The following is a 19,098-nucleotide window of genomic DNA, read 5'->3' as shown; positions in this document are numbered from 1 at the left end:
TGGTAATGACATCTGACAATCCATTGAGTTGGCATGTGAAATCGCTGTCACGTGTTTTGGCATTTTCCACTTTACGCGTGGACGCGTTAATGGGTCAGATGGACCCTGGCGCGGAACTTCAACTCCTAGGTTGCCACCTGCCTGCATTGTTCGGCTTGGACAACCACTTCTGCTACAGACATCGCACCCTTTCGCTCATTCGTTGCTAGAACTCAATACACCAAACAGCATGTCGGGCAGAAGAGGCACTGGCCGCGCCATCCGCGGTCCCAACTCCGCACTGACAGACTACCTTGCCGTAGGTCCAGACCACCAATGCGACATAGAAGTGGTATGCTAAATTGTGCTAGGCAAACAACATCTCTGCACAGCAAATCCGCGATGACTTCGAGCGACGACGACGACAACGCGAAGCGGAAACCGCCTCCGAGGAGGCCTCGAATGCGCCAACGCCGACGAGTGCCGACGACGAGGCAGTAGCTGCCGCTGTAGCGGCGGAGGCAGCGGAAGAAGCAGAGAAGGTCGAAAAGAGCAGAAAGCGCAAGCGAGTCACAGAGGAAGCTAAGGAGAAGGCTAAAAAGGCGAAAGCATCTTCGTCGAAGAACGGCAAGAAGAAAGGCAAAAGGGACTATTCGGACGACGATGATAGCGACTTCGATGCGGATTTCGCAAAGGACATGTACAAGAAGTCGCGGCCTGCTCCTGGACAACTCGAGAACTGCGAGCTTTGCAATAAGCGATTCACTGTCACGCCATACAACAAAGAGGGACCTGATGGTGGTCTGCTGTGCACGCCTTGCGGAAAAGAGCTTACGAAGGATCTCAAGAAAGAGAAGAAAGCTGCGGCTCCGAAGCCGGTTGGCAGAAAGCGGCGAAAGATCGAGAGCGATCGTCTTGACGGGTACACGGTTGGTGGAGCGAAGACATTACAGGAACTCTGTATCGCGAAGGCTGTGGAGTTCCACGAAGATGTCGATGATCTCGGACACATGCCTCAACCACTCCTTGAGCGACTCAGCCAGATCTTCTCCAAGAAGCGTGTACTCAAGCCGAAGGCACTGCCGCTCTTTCTCCGACCAGACCTGGATGCCGTCATACTCCACGATGCAGCGTATCTCGAAGAAGAGGACTATCATCAGATCTTTGCCATGGTGCCAAAGATGGAGACGCTCGTGCTGCAGAACTGCTGCCAACTCAAGGACAAGGCTATCGACTACATGCTAGAGCGATGCCAAAACCTGAAGCATATCCAGCTCTACGCGGCTAACCTCGTTTCTAACGGAATGTGGCAACGTCTGGTTCGCGAGCTCGGCGGGAATCTGGAGTCTGTCATGCTCAAGTGGCTCGATGCTGCTTTTGACGACACAGTGGTGCAGGACATGCTGAGATACTGCCCCAATCTCAAGCGCCTGAAGCTGAAGATGTGTCGTCGTATTGGAAACGGTGCTCTTCAAGCCATCGCAGAGATGCCGAAGCTCGAACGTTTGTCCCTCATGATGAGCAGTTCTCTCGATGTCGACATACTTCTCGACCTCGTGCAGAAGCGCGGACCACAACTCCGCACCCTCTCACTCGAGAAAAACTACGAGGTGGACGAAAACATCCTGCAAGCCATTCACGACAACTGCCACCAGTTGACCAAACTGCGCATATCAGAGAATGACTACGCAGTCGATGAATCGTTCGTCGACCTCTTCACCAACTGGTCCAATCCGCCTCTTACCTTTGTCGATTTCAACAGCATGCGAGACGTCGACAACAGCAATCCAGATGGGCCCGAAGCGCCTATCGGTCTGGCCTCCGCCGGCTTCAAAGCTCTCATGGCCCATTCCGGCTCTCACCTGAAACACCTCGACATTTCTTCCTGCCGCCACGTTGAGCTGTCCGCTTTCATGGACGTCTTCAACGGCAGCCAGAACTACCCTGCTCTGGAGTACATCAACGTTAGCTTCTGCAACAGTGTGGATAATGCGGTCATTACTGGTATCTTCCGCAGCTGTCCTAGCCTGAAGAAACTCGTCGCATTCGGGTGCTTCCAGGTTCAGGATGTGGTTGTTCCTCGCACGATTGCTTTGATCGGTGTGCCGAGGGCGCAGGATGCGATTGAGCAGTATGGTGTGGGCATTGATGTCGATGAGGCGGTGGAGAGGATGATTCAGATTGAGGCTGCGGCTTAGAGATGGCCAGAGGAGATGATGGGACTGGTTCCTATGCACTTATTGCTTATTGCTTTCACTTCGACTCGCTCGCGTTCGCAGATGAGACTCGCTTGATTTGAGTGAGCCAATACAAATACAGCCTGGGATTCACAGCCTCGGACGAGTGTAGAATTGCTGGGTCAGAAAGGGAACGTGTACATGAGATGAGATGAAATGGAAGCAAGCAGCAGCAGCAGCAGATATGCATCTTTATAGCTATATGTTAATGAACTCGTAACGTTCTGCGGCTTTTCGCTTCCTTCATTGTGATAGAAAGCTGGTAGGTCAACTGGCTCATATTCAAAGATCTTCAGCACTGAACGCTACCACGGCGAACTGCGCGCAGCTTGACTCGCACAGTGCGACCAATTCGGACTCTGTGATGCCTGGTATACCGAAGATTGTTGATTTGCTGACCCTCGGGCATTGCTTACAATTGAAGTCTCTGCCCTGGCGAGGAATTCCTCAGGAAACTCAATGCATCTCGTACAAATCCCAACACCAGTCCTGTGAACCCCGGATGAATGCTTGCGCCCTTGAACGCCATTTCCCGCAAACCACCACAAAAGACACGCTCCAATTCAATCTTCCAACCCACCAACCTTCCTCCGCCCCCAAACTTCATCCGCATCCTTCTTCCCTAGCGTCTCAGGCACATACCACGCGATGAACCCGCCAAACACAAGCGCAAAAGCCGCAAAAATGAAATACACCTGTCCTGTTCCCATGCGTTCGTTGATCAGAGGGAAGAACTGCGCAACGACAAATGTCGCGATCCAATTGGCTGCCAAAGCCCAGCTTTGTACCGCGCCGACGGCTTCGGAACTCACGAGTTCGGAGGCCAGGATGAAAGGTATGGGACCTAGCCCGAGCCCGAAAGACGCAACGAATAAGATAACGCTGAGTGCAGATAGCAATTTAATGCTGTTCATCATGCCAATCGCGAGCAGGATAGATGAGATTCCCATACCGGTTATCGAGAGGAGAAGACTTCGTTTTCGACCCCACTTATCTGCAAGGGGTGCGCAGGATGTTGTGATGATTATGTTGACCAGGGCCACGAAGACATTTAGGAGGGCGGCGTTGGTGCTGAGTAAGGAGGAAAGGAGCCCTACGCCGTACATTACTATGCTGTTGATTCCGGTGAATTGTTGAGCGACCATTATGGCGATGACGGAAATTACGGCGGGGCGGGTGTCGGGGTGGGTGCTGACTGTGAAGAAGCCGAGGGATTGTTTGGTGGTGGTAGGTTTGTTGGATGCTGGGGAGGATGAGTCGTTGGCGAGGAGGGTGGCTTGTTCGGAGTCGATATCTTCTGGTTGTCCTTCATGGGTGGAGGAGTCGCCGAGGGCTAGGATTTCGTCTTCAATGTCTGCGGAAGGTGCGCGGAGTTTGCGCAGGACGGTCTTTGCTTGGGATGTTTTGCCTGCGTCTGCGAGGTACTTGGGTGATTCTTGGCCTCCGAGGACGAGCCCGACCATTTGCGCAAGAGCAATAGCTCCTCCTACGCCCAGTATGATTCTCCATCCTTGCCCTCTGCTCAGAAAGAGTCCCAGTGCTTGGGTAATGAGGATTCCACAGTTGGTGAGGATTTGTGTGAAAGCACCAAAGAAGCCTCTCTTATCTGGTGGCGAAATCTCACTGATGTATATTGGAACCACGACTGTTGCTCCTCCGGCGCCAACTCCTGCTACCAGACGTCCAAATGCCATGACGCCGATGTTAGGGGCTGCTGCCTCACACAGAGGTCCTACGACGGCGAATGCGCTCAAGTAGATCATGGTCTTGAGCCGTCCATATTTGCCTGTTACAGGACCTGCCGAGAGGGCACCGATCAGTCCTCCAAGAGTGAAGAAGGATGACACGAGGCCGAACTGGGCCGGGCTCATGGGAATACATTGTGGCAGCGAGGTGCTCGACGAGCTCGCACTGAAGGCGTTCTTGAGGCGATCGAAGGTGGAAGCGCTGCTATGCTGTTTGGCGCATGTGATCACTTCTTGCGGTGCGTTGAGCTCTGCGAGGTGGTAGCCGAACAAGAGAGGACCCAGGGCTGCTGTGAGCAGCAGGTAGACGAAGTATGGCGACAGCTCGCCGAGGAGTGCCATGGTGGGCAGGGCGTGTCACTGGGATGTGGGTGAAATGATGTTCATTGCGAGCAGCAAGCTGCGGCTCGGTCATGCACATGCGAGCAACGTGAGACTGGAGCTGGCTGCTGCGGCTCGGCAGTTGGACGCGCTTCGGAACTGATGCGCGTCTCTTCATCGCCCGACATCCATCCATGCCTGGCCGTCGCTGATCCTTCCTGCCATCGCCCGTCCTGCCATGGGAAGAAATGGTTTGCTCTTCCGGCTGACAGGACCGCAGAGCTCCCTGGCCATTGCCATTGCCATCCGCCTGCACGCAGCAGCAGCAGCAGCAGCTGGGCTGGCCGCATCCTGCAAATCCCATCCGCGTTGCGACTGCCAACCAGCGGCTAGCGACAGCTCTCTCCCTACCAGCGCAGGACGCCTGGCGGTCCGCGAGCCCGCTCACTTCACTAAGTTAGGCCATCAGGCTGCATCATCTCTGTATGATCTGCAGCTCCACTGCTGCGTGGCCTCGCGGTGGGTAGCCTCGGCGGTGGTGCCTGGTCGCCAGAGCCCAACACGAAGCCGCTGCAGGTACCTCTGAAGAAAATGACTTCAAACCCGCCGTCCGCCGGCATGGGTCCTCCAGGACCGGCGGCTCCTCCTCCATTGCCTTCCGCGCCTCCGAGCGTAGGGCCGATACAAACGCAAAGCCTCAAAAGGAATGCGCAGGCTGCTTTTGACGGTAAGTGCTCTCGCGGGTGGCATTTCCGTTTGACATCAACGCCACCCCATCGATATCATCGTCAACACTTTGATTCAACAGCGCAGCATCACCATCAAATTGCCATCAAATGACTTTTGACTGTTGACACTGCGTCTGGCTACGTATGGGCTCTTCCAAGCAAAATTGCCAATCGACTGACGTAGGGGCAGATCCAGATACTCCTCCACTCGTGAGGATGAACGCTACCCCATATGCCCCGCAAAGGCACATTAATGATAATTACGATATTGTTGGCTTCATCAGCAGTGGAACATATGGACGAGTATACAAGGCTGTCAACAAGCGAGGCGTCCAACAAGCAAATCCTGCGAAACATCCCGATGGCAGGCCCATCGAAGCGTTCGCCATCAAAAAGTTCAAGCCTGATAAAGAAGGCGAACTACAGTATACCGGCATCTCTCAATCAGCTATACGTGAAATGGCACTATGTACCGAGCTGAGCCATCCGGCATTGATCCATCTGGTCGAGATCATTCTGGAGGCGAAGTGCATCTTCATGGTTTTCGAGTACGCAGAGCACGATCTACTACAGATTATCCACCACCACAGCCTCCTCCCTCGAACTCCAATCCCGGCATCGACACTTCGATCCTGTATGTACCAGATCTTCTCAGGTCTGCTCTACCTGCATCAAAATTGGGTGATTCATCGCGATCTGAAGCCAGCGAACATCATGGTCACATCCTCAGGAGCCATAAAGATTGGAGACTTGGGGCTGGCGCGTCTATTCTGGAAGCCGCTACATGCACTATTCTCTGGCGATAAGGTGGTTGTGACAATATGGTATCGCGCACCTGAGCTTCTGTTAGGCAGCAGACATTACACTCCAGCGATCGATCTCTGGGCCGTAGGGTGCATTTTCGCCGAGCTTCTCAGCCTGAGACCAATTTTTAAAGGAGAGGAAGCCAAGCAAGACTCCAAGAAAGCAGTACCATTTCAACGTAACCAAATGGGAAAGATCGGCGAGATATTAGGACTCCCTAAGAAAACCGAATGGCCCTTGCTGGCTTCCATGCCAGAGTATCCCAACCTTTCAAGTGTCAGCATGCATAACCCAGGTGTAAACCGACCTCTGACACTCGAGAAGTGGTACCGCAATACTTTACAGAACAACCACTACGGGAGCACCTCAGGCGCGCCACCTCCAGATGATTCAGCACTGGACCTGTTGAAGAAGCTACTCGAATACGACCCACTGAAGCGAATGACGGCAGAGCAAGCTCTCAAGCATCCTTACTTCACTGGAGGGTCGAAGCTGCCCTCTTCGAACTGCTTTGAGGGACTAGAAGCGAAGTATCCTGCAAGGAAAGTGAGCACAGAGGCACATGAAATCGGGACGAGTAGTTTGCCGGGTACGAAGAGGACTGGTCTGCAAGATGATCGATTAGGCCCTGCGCAGAAGAAGTTGAGGGATGGGTGAGATCGGTCTAGGTTGTGGGAACCAAGATATGAGAATGTACAGAACCTGAAAAAAGTGCACACACTGGACATTGATTTGGAAGAGCTGCCAGGCCCAAACTCAGACGAGCTTCTTACAGTACTTTTCGATGGGGATTCAGTCTACACGAGCTGCTGCTCATAGTCGACCAGCTGCGAACAACCAACCTTCAACACCGGACTGGACTGTAAACAAGAGTGTCGTTTATCGGCGTTCTGACTGAACTGTGAATTCAGGACCGACAAATACTGCAATATACGCATATTTCGGCCCTGCCGGTCTGCAGCATGTTGGCAAGAATGAAATGCAAAATTGCTCAATCACATCCGCACTATTCCTTGGGAGCTCCTTTCGTCAGCCTCGTGGGGGAGCCAGCGAGCCGTGGTGGCACGGAATCATCTTCGGCCGCACGGCGTTCTCCATGAGCATCACGCCCAGACTCGACACTTTCGAAGCTAAATGTCACCTTTGGCTGCTCACCCTACCTCTCGCAGCAGTGGCTGTGCTAGGTGTACATGCAAGACTAGCAGAAACAACCAATAGGTGGCGCCACAGCTCTACTGGCACAAACTCAACAACGTCGTGCGCTACTTATGCATTGCATTCAGCTTGCCACAAGTGCATAGCCAAGCCACAATTTCGGAATGTGAGCGGGCGTACAGCCATTCTGCGCATTCTCTCTTCGGGCGGTCTTTTGCCAAGTTGCTGGCCAAGAAACCTTGCTGACCTTGAGGTGCAGTGGCTAGCTGAGACTAGGTGAACTCATGCCTGGACGAGTCCACGTAGCTTGCGAGGGGATTGTGGCTACCTGAGAGACTATATGTACAAGCCGAGTACACAGCATACGCGGAGCGAGCTTGCAGTAAGTTGCGACTAAGCGCGCACCAAGTGATGGGCAGTTCCGCAAGGTGGACGATCTACCCATCTTTAGTGTCATGGGCTGACATACATAGAGCGGATTGCTTCGCCTGACCCTCGACGCTTTAGGCTTATAGTCTTTTCCAATCTACTTCAACCTTCACCATGAGCAGCCTTAACGGTCTCGGCCTGCCAGGACTTGCGCCAGACACTGGTTTGAGCGTCACGCCATTGCAGCCTGTGGTTAGGACGGTAGAAAAGGACCTACTGCCTAAAATTGACATTATAAAACCAAAAGAACTCAAATACTATGTGGCAGCATGGAACAGCCTCGTGCCACAGGACGCCACGGACTTCATCGAGCCCGCGGCAAGTGACAGGTACAAGGCGTTGCCTTTTGGAGCTTCAATCTCATTTCTTGCTCTATTGCCTTCTCCAGGGACAGTACTTCCGATTCGGGTCCGTGATGAGATGTCGGAAGTTCAGATTCCTGCGGGTGCACGCCTTTCTGTTCGCTGGGAGGTTATGATGGGAGAGACAAATTCTTCTGGCGTTATTCAGGGCTGCCAATTGGCGAGACCTGGGGCTTCCATTGATGATGTTGGGGCAGCGTATCAGATCGTCGAAGGCAGTCTGTGAGCGGCAATCGACACCGTATACGATTGTGCGAAATTGAACTGACGTGTGAAACTAGGACTGGACAATCGTAGGGGTATCGATTTGTGCCTATCTCGAGAAATCTAGTCCATCTTGCTAAATGTGTATAGGTTCGTACCTTGGCCAAATCCAGCAACGACCAATAATGTCCCGACGGGAGGGAATAGACTCTTTCAAGTTGACCTCATTGTATCGGTCTGGTGGCCCGGGATCGAGATCGAGAAGGGCGCGGCACCAAAGATACGGAAAACCGTGCTGAAATTTGTGGTGCCACCTTGGTCGACGGTCTTCTAACCCGAAGAAAAGAAAGCTGAGGACAAGAAGCCGAATGAGCAGCCTTCCTGGGACAAGACTACACTGACGGATACTGGCACCAAGCTTTTCGAGGGTGTGACACCTTCGACAGTGAATCCAACCCTGTTCTTGCGAAATATGTTCGACATCGCAGCTAGTGACTTTGCCCCGAAGCCAGGCAGTCCTGTGGATATCCTACTCAGGCCGAAAGAAGCTATTTCAAGTGTTCCACGAATCGTACAGAGCGTCGTTGAGCAGACCCCGAGAGTGCAAATTCAAGCGGGACTCGATGTGGCCAACTACTCTAAGGGGCTCTTCCGGTCTCTGCAATCAGTACTTCCTGACGAATTCGCGCATGTCGACCCAAAGGTCACTGCTGTGGGCTTGGACGTTGCGGAAGTCCTGAATAGTGCTCTTTCGATCCCTTTGGCAGCATCCATCAATGGATGTACTACGACTAAGACCATGATACCCAACGCCTACGAAGCTTTGCCCTCTTTCGAGACTGTTGCAGGTCGCATGGGTGGCTTAGCTGGAACTGTTCCAGTCGGAAACCTCATTGGCAAGATCATGGCGAGAACAGACAAGCTCCTATTCGATGCCAATGACAAAAGTGGTCAGCCTTGTAAGGATCGTTTCAAGCAACTCAAGACCACGGCGGATTTCGCAATGTCTCTAATCCCCATCCCTTCGATAACTGCTATGCGCGATGGAAAGACCGAGGACAGTGTCACGATAACCGTGAAGATTCAAGTGGATTTCCAGGTCCCAGGTAGCACGCAACTGATCAAGCTCTATTTGCCAACACCTTCCATCACGCTGGAGATGCCGCAGATTCCTATCCCGCAGATCTTTATGGCCTGGCGACATGCCGAAATGAAGGGCAATGATATTTTCTGGTCGCTCGATCCCTACTGCAATGCAAGAATGGGGACAGCGCAGCAGGTATGTTCACTCTTCATTCCTCAGAGCGAACACATGATACCATGTCAGTCGTGAAATGAGAGAATCGCAGCACTAATCTTTCTCGTTATTGTCTACAGACAACAGAGCACCTCCGAGGCCTCGTCACAATTCTCGAACACACCACTCAAATTCTTCCACTAGATTTCATGCGAACAGTCCCCAATGGCGTGCCAAACTTCGAAATGTGGAGATCCTTGCTAGAAACTGCAAAAGATATCATTCTCGGCTTCAACAGCAAGAACGGACAAACGTATTCTAAATACGGCACTCAAGGTCGCGATCCCATGTGGCCCAGATGCTACAAAATCGACCTGAACGATCATGGCTGGTTAGAGCATAACCAAGAACAACACAAAGACCACGGCGATAGCATCTCAGCGTTCCTCTGGCTCGGTGCTCCTTCTCAAAAGGATAATGACTGGCGTCTTATTCTCACGCACGACGATACTGTGCAAGAGAGAGGTTGCATCTGTCTACCTTTTACTCGACCGCTAGAAGAATACAACCTGACATCGCCGAAAACGAGGCGGAATGTGTGGGCTTTTCGAGCCATGTCTGATAAGAATCTTTCGGTGCAGGATGCGCTTGTGTATAATCCTTACTCTGTGGGCCCGGAAAATGGACGGCTTATCGGCAATGGGACGCAGATTGGGGAAACTGAGAAGTCGCCGGGAACGTGGAATGATCGCATTAGGTCGCTAGTTTGGGTGCCTGGATGGGAGAATACGTTTTGGAGGTTGAATACGAATTTCAAGGGATGATGTTTCTGGCATGCTGGAAGGATGTTGCTGTAGCAGCCTTATTCTCGATTCGAAGAACGAGGCATACCGTCAGCTTTTGTATTGATATCGCAATATCCATCATCAAAATCATCAATCATCACAGCCTCTCATATTCTCGCCTTCAAAGGCGCCAATCCAAAGGTATGCCAAAACTCCCTCGAATCATAACACCTCCCCAGTGTGTCCATACTCCTCGGCAAAGCCTTCACATCCTCCTCCCACATCAACTCGTACACCCATTGTGCCTGCTCGCTCGGCGTCCTATTCACATCCTCATCCGGCTCAGCACCTTCTGCCCATCCAGCGAACAACTCCCACCAATCATACACCACTCCATCCGTCAACATCCATCTCTGTCCTCTCGCTTTATTCCAATTCTTTGACACGGCCAGAATCGCCCTCGCGACATCTACTCCGTGAATCAAGTGTACAGATTTCTTATTCTTGACTTCGTCTTTTGTTTTCGCGACGCGGGAGACCCAATTTCGGGCATCGCGGGGTCCACCGTGGAGGCCTGCGAGGTTGAGGACTGAGCCGGAGAGGGAGAGGAGGGCGTCTTCGGCTGTGGCGCGTTTGTTGGATTTGTCGTAGGGAGATGAACGGGAGACCCAGGTTGAAGATTGGGGGATTTGCCAGATTCCTGTACTGCCTAATTGGATGATTTGAGGTGTTGAAGAGAGGTTGTGTGATTTGGTGTAGCCGTTCACGACGAGTTGGGTTTGGGAGGGGGAGGTGAGTGGAAAGGTTATGAGGACTGTTTTGGCGGTGGGCAGAGACGAGAATTGAGACTTTTCAGAGGTGGACTGTTCTTCGTCGGGGTGGAAGGTCCATTTTATGGTATCATGGTTGGCGACGTCGCGGCCGTCTCGTGTCGTCGCGGCCAAAGTGATTTTGTGGTGTGAGAGGAGCGGGATGAGGAAGGTTGCTGTCCAGCCTGCACCGAGGATGAGGAAGTCGACGTCTTGCATTGTGGTTGCTGTGCTGTTATTGTAAGAGGCTAATGAGCGATAACGAGTGTTGAGTGCTTCCTACTATGTGTTGTGTCGAACACGGTATGCGCGGAGTGTATACAGGTGAGCATCATCGAGAACCAAGCCAATGGAGCTCTGGAGCTTCCCCGACGCCGAGGTGTACCTGCGTCATCCATTAAACATAAGTCCTCACAGCAATCTACTGTCAGATGGTGTCATCCATGGTAGAAGGGCGATCTCCAGCGCGTACGTAAGTACGAGAAATGCTGTGCTAAACGCGATCAATCGAGATCAGCGCAGAGAAGCAGCGTAGAAGTGTGCCCCACGTAACCCACAGAACCTCGTAAACCTACAATTCCAGCATGTTTTTGAGGTAGTGTTTCTCAACTATTACTACATGGATTGTTATAATTCAAACTGCATTGTAATCGCTATATATTAAGCTTGCTAAACTAAAGGTTTAGTGCTACCTTCCTACTTAGTTATCGTATTCTTAATAGTTTAGCTAGATTAGCTTATATACTCGCTACTAGCTTTATAGGCTCTATAAATATAGGCTATAGAGGTAGTGCCTTTAACTCTACTTATTTTAATCGCTTTAGAGCTTTAATTAATTAATTAAAGTATTACTAGAGCTATCTATTAGCTACTTTATTTTCTTTAATATATTATACTTCTATTTTTACTTTAGTAGCTTATTCTTACTTAGTTATATACTAATTAAGCCTTTTATATTCGAGCTAGGAAAAATATAAACGCGCTCTAGTAGATAACGACGACGATAGTAGAAGGCCTCGAGGCCTTCTAATATATAATAATCTCTTTTAACTAATACTATAATACTATAAGTAGAGAAAGGAGCCTAGAAGAAGGAATTTATAACTCTAACTCCTAGGTAGCTTAAATCTACTCGTAACTACCTCTCTCTAGCTAGTAAGGCTAGAAAATAACTACTAATACTAATACTCTAAAACTAATAATCTAAAAGAACTTAAAAATACTTATAGAATAGATCTAGAGCTATCTCGATATCTAGATAACTTTTTCTCTCTCTCTAACTCTTCTTCTTCTCTAATAGACCTAATAGGCCCTTCTCTATCTTACTCTCTACTAGGAAGAGTCCTAGACTCTTTAAGCTATCTAGAAAACTCTCTAGAGCTATCTAATACCTACTACTACTACCTCTAAAATATAAGCCTAGATAGCCTAAATTAAATATATAATACTAAGGCTCTAGCTTTAGATATCTATAACTATCTTAGTAAGAATAAGAAACTAAGAAGAAAGAGAGATAGTAAAGAAAATAAGCTATAAAGAGCTTAGAAGGAAACTAGAAGTATAGTAGTTTAAGGCTATATAAAAGCTTCTAAGTAGAGACTTTAAAGTTATTCTCTATAGAGAAGGAGAGAAAAGTAGGCTAGAGAAGAACTAATCTTAGCTTAAAGCTATATATCTAGAGGCCTAAGTAGAGATACTAAGTACCTAGGTAATTATATATAGTATTAGGATATTCTAGAAGCTAGAGGATATAAATAGCTAGGCCTAGCTCGACTAAGATAACTTTACTTAGTTCCTAGATAGGCTTAAAATTAGGAAGGCCTTTTAGCTTAAGAACTAGAGAGTAAAAGAAGAGACTAACTTCTTATTAGTAGTAATAGTAGTATAGGATAGATAGATTATAAGAGAAATATATAGGAGAGATATTACTATTAGATTAATATAGTATATAGTAGAACTATACTATCTATAGTAGAGGATTATATAATACTTTAAGTATAATAGCTTTAGGTATATTACTACCTACTATAAAGCTATAGAAGAAATATATAGAAACTATATAGAGAAGTATAGAATAGATAGCTATAAGAAGAAGAAAATTAAATACTATAACTATAAGAGAGACTATAAGGTATACTCCTTCTAATATAGCTATAAAGCTACTATAAAGGCTAAAGTAAAAGTATTCTTAGAGTAGTTTAAAAAGCAATAGGAGGCAGCCTTAGGCCTAATATAAAAAGATAGAGCTATAGAACCTATAATTCTTAAAAGGAAAGCTCTACTAGCTAAGTCTCTATAGAGAGATATTAGATATAAAGGCAGGCCTCTAGGTATAATAGTAATAGTAATAGCTAGTAGGAGGTAAGTAAGTAAGCTCTACTTTTCTTCTATATAGAAGAATAAGGATATCTAAAAGGTAATAAGTACCCTCTAGGAAGATATAGATATTAACCTAATTAAGCTTCTTTTCTAAGAATCCTACGAATTCTATAAGTAGCTAAACTCTAATAATCTACTAATATAATATTAATAGGTTAAATACTATCTAAACTCTACTACTAAATAGCCTAGCTATAGAAGAGGCTATAGTAATAGTACTATAAGAACTATAGCTTAATACTATAAATAGTAGAACTAAGGCTAAGAAAGAATACTCTATAGTCCTCCTACTCTAGTAGAACCTAAGAGTAGTAATACTTATATTAGACAAAGTTAGAACTAATAGCTAGAAACTACTCTTCTATAATATAGATAACTTAGTAACTATCTAAGTCTAGATACTTATAGGAACTATCTCTATCTATAACTACTATAATCTCTTAGAGCTAATAAGCTATAGATAAGAAGAGACTATCTCTATACTCTAAGAAGTACTATTATAAACTCTAGAGGATATAAAGGTAAGCTATATAGTAGTAGGAGACTTTAACTTCGACTATCTAAAATAGAAGAGAAATATAACTTAAACTTAATATACTATAGTAGATAAGCTTATTAAAATAATTATAGAGGCCTAACTATAGCTAGCTCTAGAGCTAGAGATAATTATATAGGAAAGATATATAGCTAGCTACTAAATATTAGACCTAGTTTTTATTAGCTTTCCTCTCTAAAACCTAATCTAAGAATATAAAGCTCTCCTAGAAGAGATATATAGCTCTAACTATATCTCTCTTAGAATAACTCTCTATATTAACTTCTAAGAGCTAAGAGAAAGAAGCTAGAGAAAGTAGTAGAAAGCTACTAACTAGGATAGAATCTAGGACCTTATAGCCTAAGATACTAACTAACTTAACTAACTCCTACTTAATATAAAGGAATATCTAGATATACTAGCCTATAGAATATAATCCTCTATCTAGAGAATTATAGAGAAGATAGTTCTAATAGCTAGACTATTAAGCTATATAAAGATAGTATAGACTTAGGAATATAAGGAGACTATAAAGCTAGTAAGAAAAAGAAGTAGAGAATAGAGGAACTATAAAATAGAATAGAGCTATAAGCTATACCTTAAGGTATTATATATAAGAAGTAAAGCTATAAGAAGAGAGCAAAACCTAGCTTAGAAGAGACTAATAAAAGAAGTTATAGAGGACTCTAAGAAAATCTAGAAAATAGCTAAATAAGCTAGAGAGGGAGCTAACTAAGAGTACTAGCTACTATACTTCCTAAGCCTAGCTAATATAGAGCGTAATAGAGATACTAATAAAAGGAAGGCTATAATTCTAGTAAGATACTTCTTTCTAGACCTAAGGGAGGTAGACTTAAGTAATATCTAATATACCTAACTACTACTCTAATTCTAGATAGAAGTTAAAGTTTAACTAAAGGAAGTAGAAGGAGTCCTTAGGAAACTATCTAGTAATAAGGCTCTAGAATCTAACTAAATACTAAACTTCTTACTTAAAGAGTATAGAGTATAACTTTCCCTAATCCTAGCTAAACTCTTTACTATATATCTAAGAATAGTATACTACTCTAAAGCCTTTAAGTACTCTATAATAGTAGTTATAAGAGCTAGGAGTATATAGCTTAAGAGGCGTAGCTTATTAGACGTTAAGGTATAATAGCTAGTACTACTTATACTTAGCGTAGGATAAAAGTATATAGAACGTATATAAACGAAGGAAGCAAGAATTATTCTTAATATCTCTAGATAGAGAGTCTAAGAGCGCTTAATATATTACTATATTCTACTCTTATAATTATAATTCTTCTACCTTATCGAGAGTAGCGATCTATTAAGGCCTATTATACTTATATAAAACGTATCTGCCTAGTAGACTAATCGCGACGACGACGTACCGAACGATAGATAGCTATTAGGCTATATCGAAGAGATATTAGAATCTAGAATAGTATAAGCTAAAAAGGAATAGGACGAGGATATAAATAATACTAACGACGCTAGTAACGCGTATATAATACGTAGGCGCCTCTAAGCTAAAAATAATACGTTACGCGAATAGCTAGAGATCCGTACTCTTAAAGCTAAGAACGAACGCTTACTAAAAGAAGTATAGATAATTAAATTACTAGTATAGCTAAGCGTAATAGCGCTAGGCCTCGGATAGCTAATACTTTAGTAAGGCAGCGCGTCTATAAGTTATACGAGCGGCGTACGTTCCGAAAGCGACGAGTATAGCTTATACGAGTCTATTAAGCTACGTACGCCTAAGCTCTTTAAAAGTAAAACTATAAAGGAGATATACGAATTTATCTATACTCTCGAAGTAAACTTTATAGCTATACTAAAGAGGTTCCCGACGGATTACTAGAAGATAATTACGAGTATTATATACCTCGTAGGCGAAGCGTAAGAGGTATAGTATAATAAATACCTAGGCGTTCTACTTATAGGATATACCTAGTCTCGGTTCTATTAATTCCTATATAATATCGTCGAGGATTAAGCGAACCGTATACTTCTCGTAACTATAGAATACGAGAATATATACTAGAGTAAGAGCTAGAGCATACGATAGTTCGTAATAGACCTTAGTAACCTAGAGTCTTAGTTAGGTAACTATACTAAGGCGTAGCTAGTACGCTAGCTCCTTATAAAACTAAAGCTATCGCTACGTAAGGATATTATTAAGAACTATATTATCTCTAATAGGCGTGCCGACCTTATCGCTCTAGTAAGGCGCCTCGAGTAAGCTAAGAAGGCTATACCTCGTAAGCTATATCGTAGTAATACCGAGAATAAGTAGGCTAAGCGTAAGCGTACTAATAGCGACGCTCCTTATAAAGGAGCCTCCGGTTCGACTAGCGGCTAACGCGATACCTATAGCAGTAAGCTAAAGAGTAAACGTAGAGGTAAAGGCAAGGGTAAGAGTTAGCAACCTACGTACTTCGTATATAACGAGGTTAGCTATATTAGTTCTAACTACTCGAACTCTAAGAAAGATAGTAATAAGCCGGCTATTTATAGAGTAACTATAGTAAAGAAGCGGAGAGCGAAAAAAGCTAAGGCATCGGAGATAACGCGCGAGTTACCGGCGCTAAACTAGATAGCGATAACTCTCTACCGGTTTAGAGCGTACTAGTAACGCGCGTAGAAGGAGAAGTCGAAATATAGTCGGGTAGCAAGCCGGCCGCTTTCCTTCTCGACGATACTACGAATATTAATATAATATTAAGGGCCTTTATACTATAGTATAACCTACTAATAAGGCCGAATGCGGCTCTACCGCTAGTTACTACCTTTATAGGTAAATTAGGGCACTATTATAGTACGTACTATATACGTATACGGATCGTAGACTCTAGTAGTAAGGAGCGATCTATAGGTAGCGTCTTCTATATATATAATATACTAACTCCTAACGTAATCTTAGGCCGTCTATAGTAACGTACTTAGTATATACTAGCTAGTAGCGCTATAGATAAATAGCTATATAGTAACGATTGTTTTAGTAAGTTCGAAGTCCGAGAAGCTTATAAGTTCTTTAAGGATCTTTAGAAGATACTAGTAGTATTTATAGTAAGTCTAAGTAAGATAGGCGATAAGGTTAAGCCTATCTCTAAGGAGTTCTATCGTTTTAACGATATTCTTAATCTAATAGAGGAAATAAGAAGTAAGCTAGTTAATAGTATAGAGTATACGATTAACCTACGGCCTAGAACTATACTACTATTCCGTCTACTATATTACTAGTCGGAGCGAGAATTAGACGAGCTTAAGGAGTATCTAAAGATAGGACTCGAGCACGATTAGATCGAGCGTTCCGATAGCGAGGCGAGTACGCCTATCCTATTCGTACTAAAGAAGAATAGTAAGCTATAGTTATATATCGACTACTATAGGCTAAACGAGATTACTATTAAGAACCGGTATCTACTACCTCTAATTAGTAAGATACTAGATAGGCTTATAGGAGCCGTATAGTTTACGTCCTTAGACTTAGCTAATACGTACTACTATATTCGGATTAAGCTAAGTAACTACTAGAAGACTACGTTTCGTACGCGCTACGGCTATTTCTAGTATAAGGTAATACTCTTCGGCTTAACGAATATACTAGCGACGTTCTAAGTATATATTAACTATACGCTAGTAGAGCTAGTCGATATAAGCTATATAGTATATCTAGACGATATCCTAATCTATAGTAGGATATACGAGGAATATATATAAGACGTATATACTATACTTAAGAGGCTCTATAAGTTTAGACTCTACGTATAGCGTTCTAAGTATAAGTTCTTCTAGAAAAAGGTCGACTTCCTTAGATTCGTAGTAACTACTAGTAGCGTTACGATAGATCTAAGTAGGGTAGCCGCAATCGCCTTATAGCTAACTCTAACTACGCTAATAGAAGTTTAATCCTTCCTTAGATTCGCGAACTTCTACTATCGATTTATCTTCGGATATTCGAGAGTAGTAGTACCTTTAATAGCGCTATTAAAGAGTATAAAGGATAGAAAGAAGCTAGAGCTAATTAAGTAGGAAGCAGCTAAGGAGTAGGCGTTCTATAAGCTAAAGAATCGATTTTAGACTATACTACTACTAAGATACTTTAACTCTATACTACGCCTATAAGTCGAAACCGACGCTTCCGACTTCGTAGTAGCCGGTATCCTAAGCTAACTATTCGAGGCAGAATAGTATCTAATTGCCTTCTTCTTATAGAAGATAATTAATACTAAATATAACTACGAGGTTTACGATAAGGAACTACTTATAGTAGTTAAGGCATTTAAGACGTAGCGACTATATCTCGAAAGCGCTATATATAAGGTTAAGGTACTTATTAATTACGCTAACTTTAGGGGATTTATAGACGTTAAGTAGTTAATAGGTAGATAAGTAAAATAGGTAATATTCCTCGCTCTCTTTAATTTTACTATTAGCTATTAAGCTAGTAAGCTTAACCTAGCCGATACGCTATCTAGATATAGCGACTACGTACGAGAGGCGAAGGAGATAAGTAACCTCCTACTATTACTATAGTAGAAACTCTAGATATAGAGTACTATACTTGCAAGCAGCCTAGTTATTACCCGTATAAAAGCTACTTACTAGGCTTAGTTAGATACCCTAAAGGTAGTTATAGAGGTAGCTAAGAGCGGTAGAGTAGCGCTGCCCGATAGTAGGTATATTATAGTAGCGGCTAACTATTCGGTTCGTCCGTTTAGCTTTGCTCTGCCCTTACGAGTCGCTAGCGCTATTACTATATAAGAGTAGCCGTATACTAATATCTCGGATATAATTATTAGGTATACCGCTATATTAGTATAGCTCGATCCGAAAGCAAAAGTACTATACGAGTAGGCCGAACGCGAAGGCGTAGTAAGCGAGAAATATACTATTAAGAACAGCTATATATACTAGAAAGAGGCTCTATACCTACCGAACGACCTAGTATTATAGACGTAAGTAATCCGTATATACTACGACGATATCCTAGCGAGCTATTTTAGTAAAGATAAGACGGTAGAGTTAGTTAAGCGGAAGTACTAGTAGCCGGAGGTTAGTAACGACGTAAGGTAGTACGTCGAGTAGTATAGTAGCTACTAGAAAGCAAAAGCGAGGCGCTATCGCCTCTATAGCGAGATAGCTACGCTCCTACTATCTAACTATTCTTAGAAGGATTTATCTATAGACTTTATTATAGATCTTCTACCTAGTAAGTAGAATAGCTATATCTTTAACGCGATCCTTATAATTATAGATCGTTACTCGAAGATAGTAACTTTCGTCCGAATAATAAAGCGCTATACTAGCGTAGAGCTTATAGATATCCTACTTAATAAAATAATACGACTACGTAGCGTACTAGCTAGTATCGTAAGCG

At 44.8% G+C, this 19,098-nt stretch overlaps 5 protein-coding genes across 5 annotated transcripts; 3 read left to right on the top strand and 2 right to left on the bottom strand.

The window, feature by feature from the left end:
• Positions 1 to 229: 229 nt before the first annotated feature.
• On the top strand, positions 230 to 2,177 carry RHO25_000349 (uncharacterized protein; the record flags this gene model as incomplete). The annotated part of the gene is made up of 2 exons (XM_023592968.2): positions 230 to 298; positions 351 to 2,177. 2 exons carry the CDS (start codon positions 230 to 232, stop codon positions 2,175 to 2,177), a joined length of 1,896 nt encoding a protein of 631 aa, XP_023460093.1.
• A 602-nt stretch (positions 2,178 to 2,779) lies between these two features.
• Positions 2,780 to 4,303, bottom strand: RHO25_000348 (uncharacterized protein; the record flags this gene model as incomplete). Its single annotated transcript, XM_065602008.1, has 1 exon — positions 2,780 to 4,303. The coding sequence occupies one exon, from the start codon at positions 4,301 to 4,303 to the stop codon at positions 2,780 to 2,782; it is 1,524 nt and encodes a 507-aa protein (XP_065458080.1).
• A 597-nt stretch (positions 4,304 to 4,900) lies between these two features.
• On the top strand, positions 4,901 to 6,471 carry SSN3 (cyclin-dependent protein kinase; the record flags this gene model as incomplete). Its single annotated transcript, XM_023592966.2, has 2 exons — positions 4,901 to 5,009; positions 5,201 to 6,471. 2 exons carry the CDS (start codon positions 4,901 to 4,903, stop codon positions 6,469 to 6,471), a joined length of 1,380 nt encoding a protein of 459 aa, XP_023460087.2.
• A 1,041-nt stretch (positions 6,472 to 7,512) lies between these two features.
• RHO25_000346 (uncharacterized protein) lies at positions 7,513 to 10,025 on the top strand (the record flags this gene model as incomplete). The annotated part of the gene is made up of 4 exons (XM_065602007.1): positions 7,513 to 7,982; positions 8,115 to 8,256; positions 8,311 to 9,243; positions 9,342 to 10,025. 4 exons carry the CDS (start codon positions 7,513 to 7,515, stop codon positions 10,023 to 10,025), a joined length of 2,229 nt encoding a protein of 742 aa, XP_065458079.1.
• Positions 10,026 to 10,153: 128 nt separating this feature from the next.
• RHO25_000345 (uncharacterized protein) lies at positions 10,154 to 11,014 on the bottom strand (the record flags this gene model as incomplete). Its single annotated transcript, XM_023592964.2, has 1 exon — positions 10,154 to 11,014. The coding sequence occupies one exon, from the start codon at positions 11,012 to 11,014 to the stop codon at positions 10,154 to 10,156; it is 861 nt and encodes a 286-aa protein (XP_023460089.1).
• Between the last annotated feature and the right edge of the window lie 8,084 nt (positions 11,015 to 19,098).

This window comes from Cercospora beticola, chromosome 1 (genome assembly GCF_033473495.1).
Source record: "Cercospora beticola chromosome 1, complete sequence".
NCBI classification, from domain to species: domain Eukaryota; kingdom Fungi; phylum Ascomycota; class Dothideomycetes; order Mycosphaerellales; family Mycosphaerellaceae; genus Cercospora; species Cercospora beticola.
This window is presented reverse-complemented; position numbering and strand designations above follow the sequence as displayed.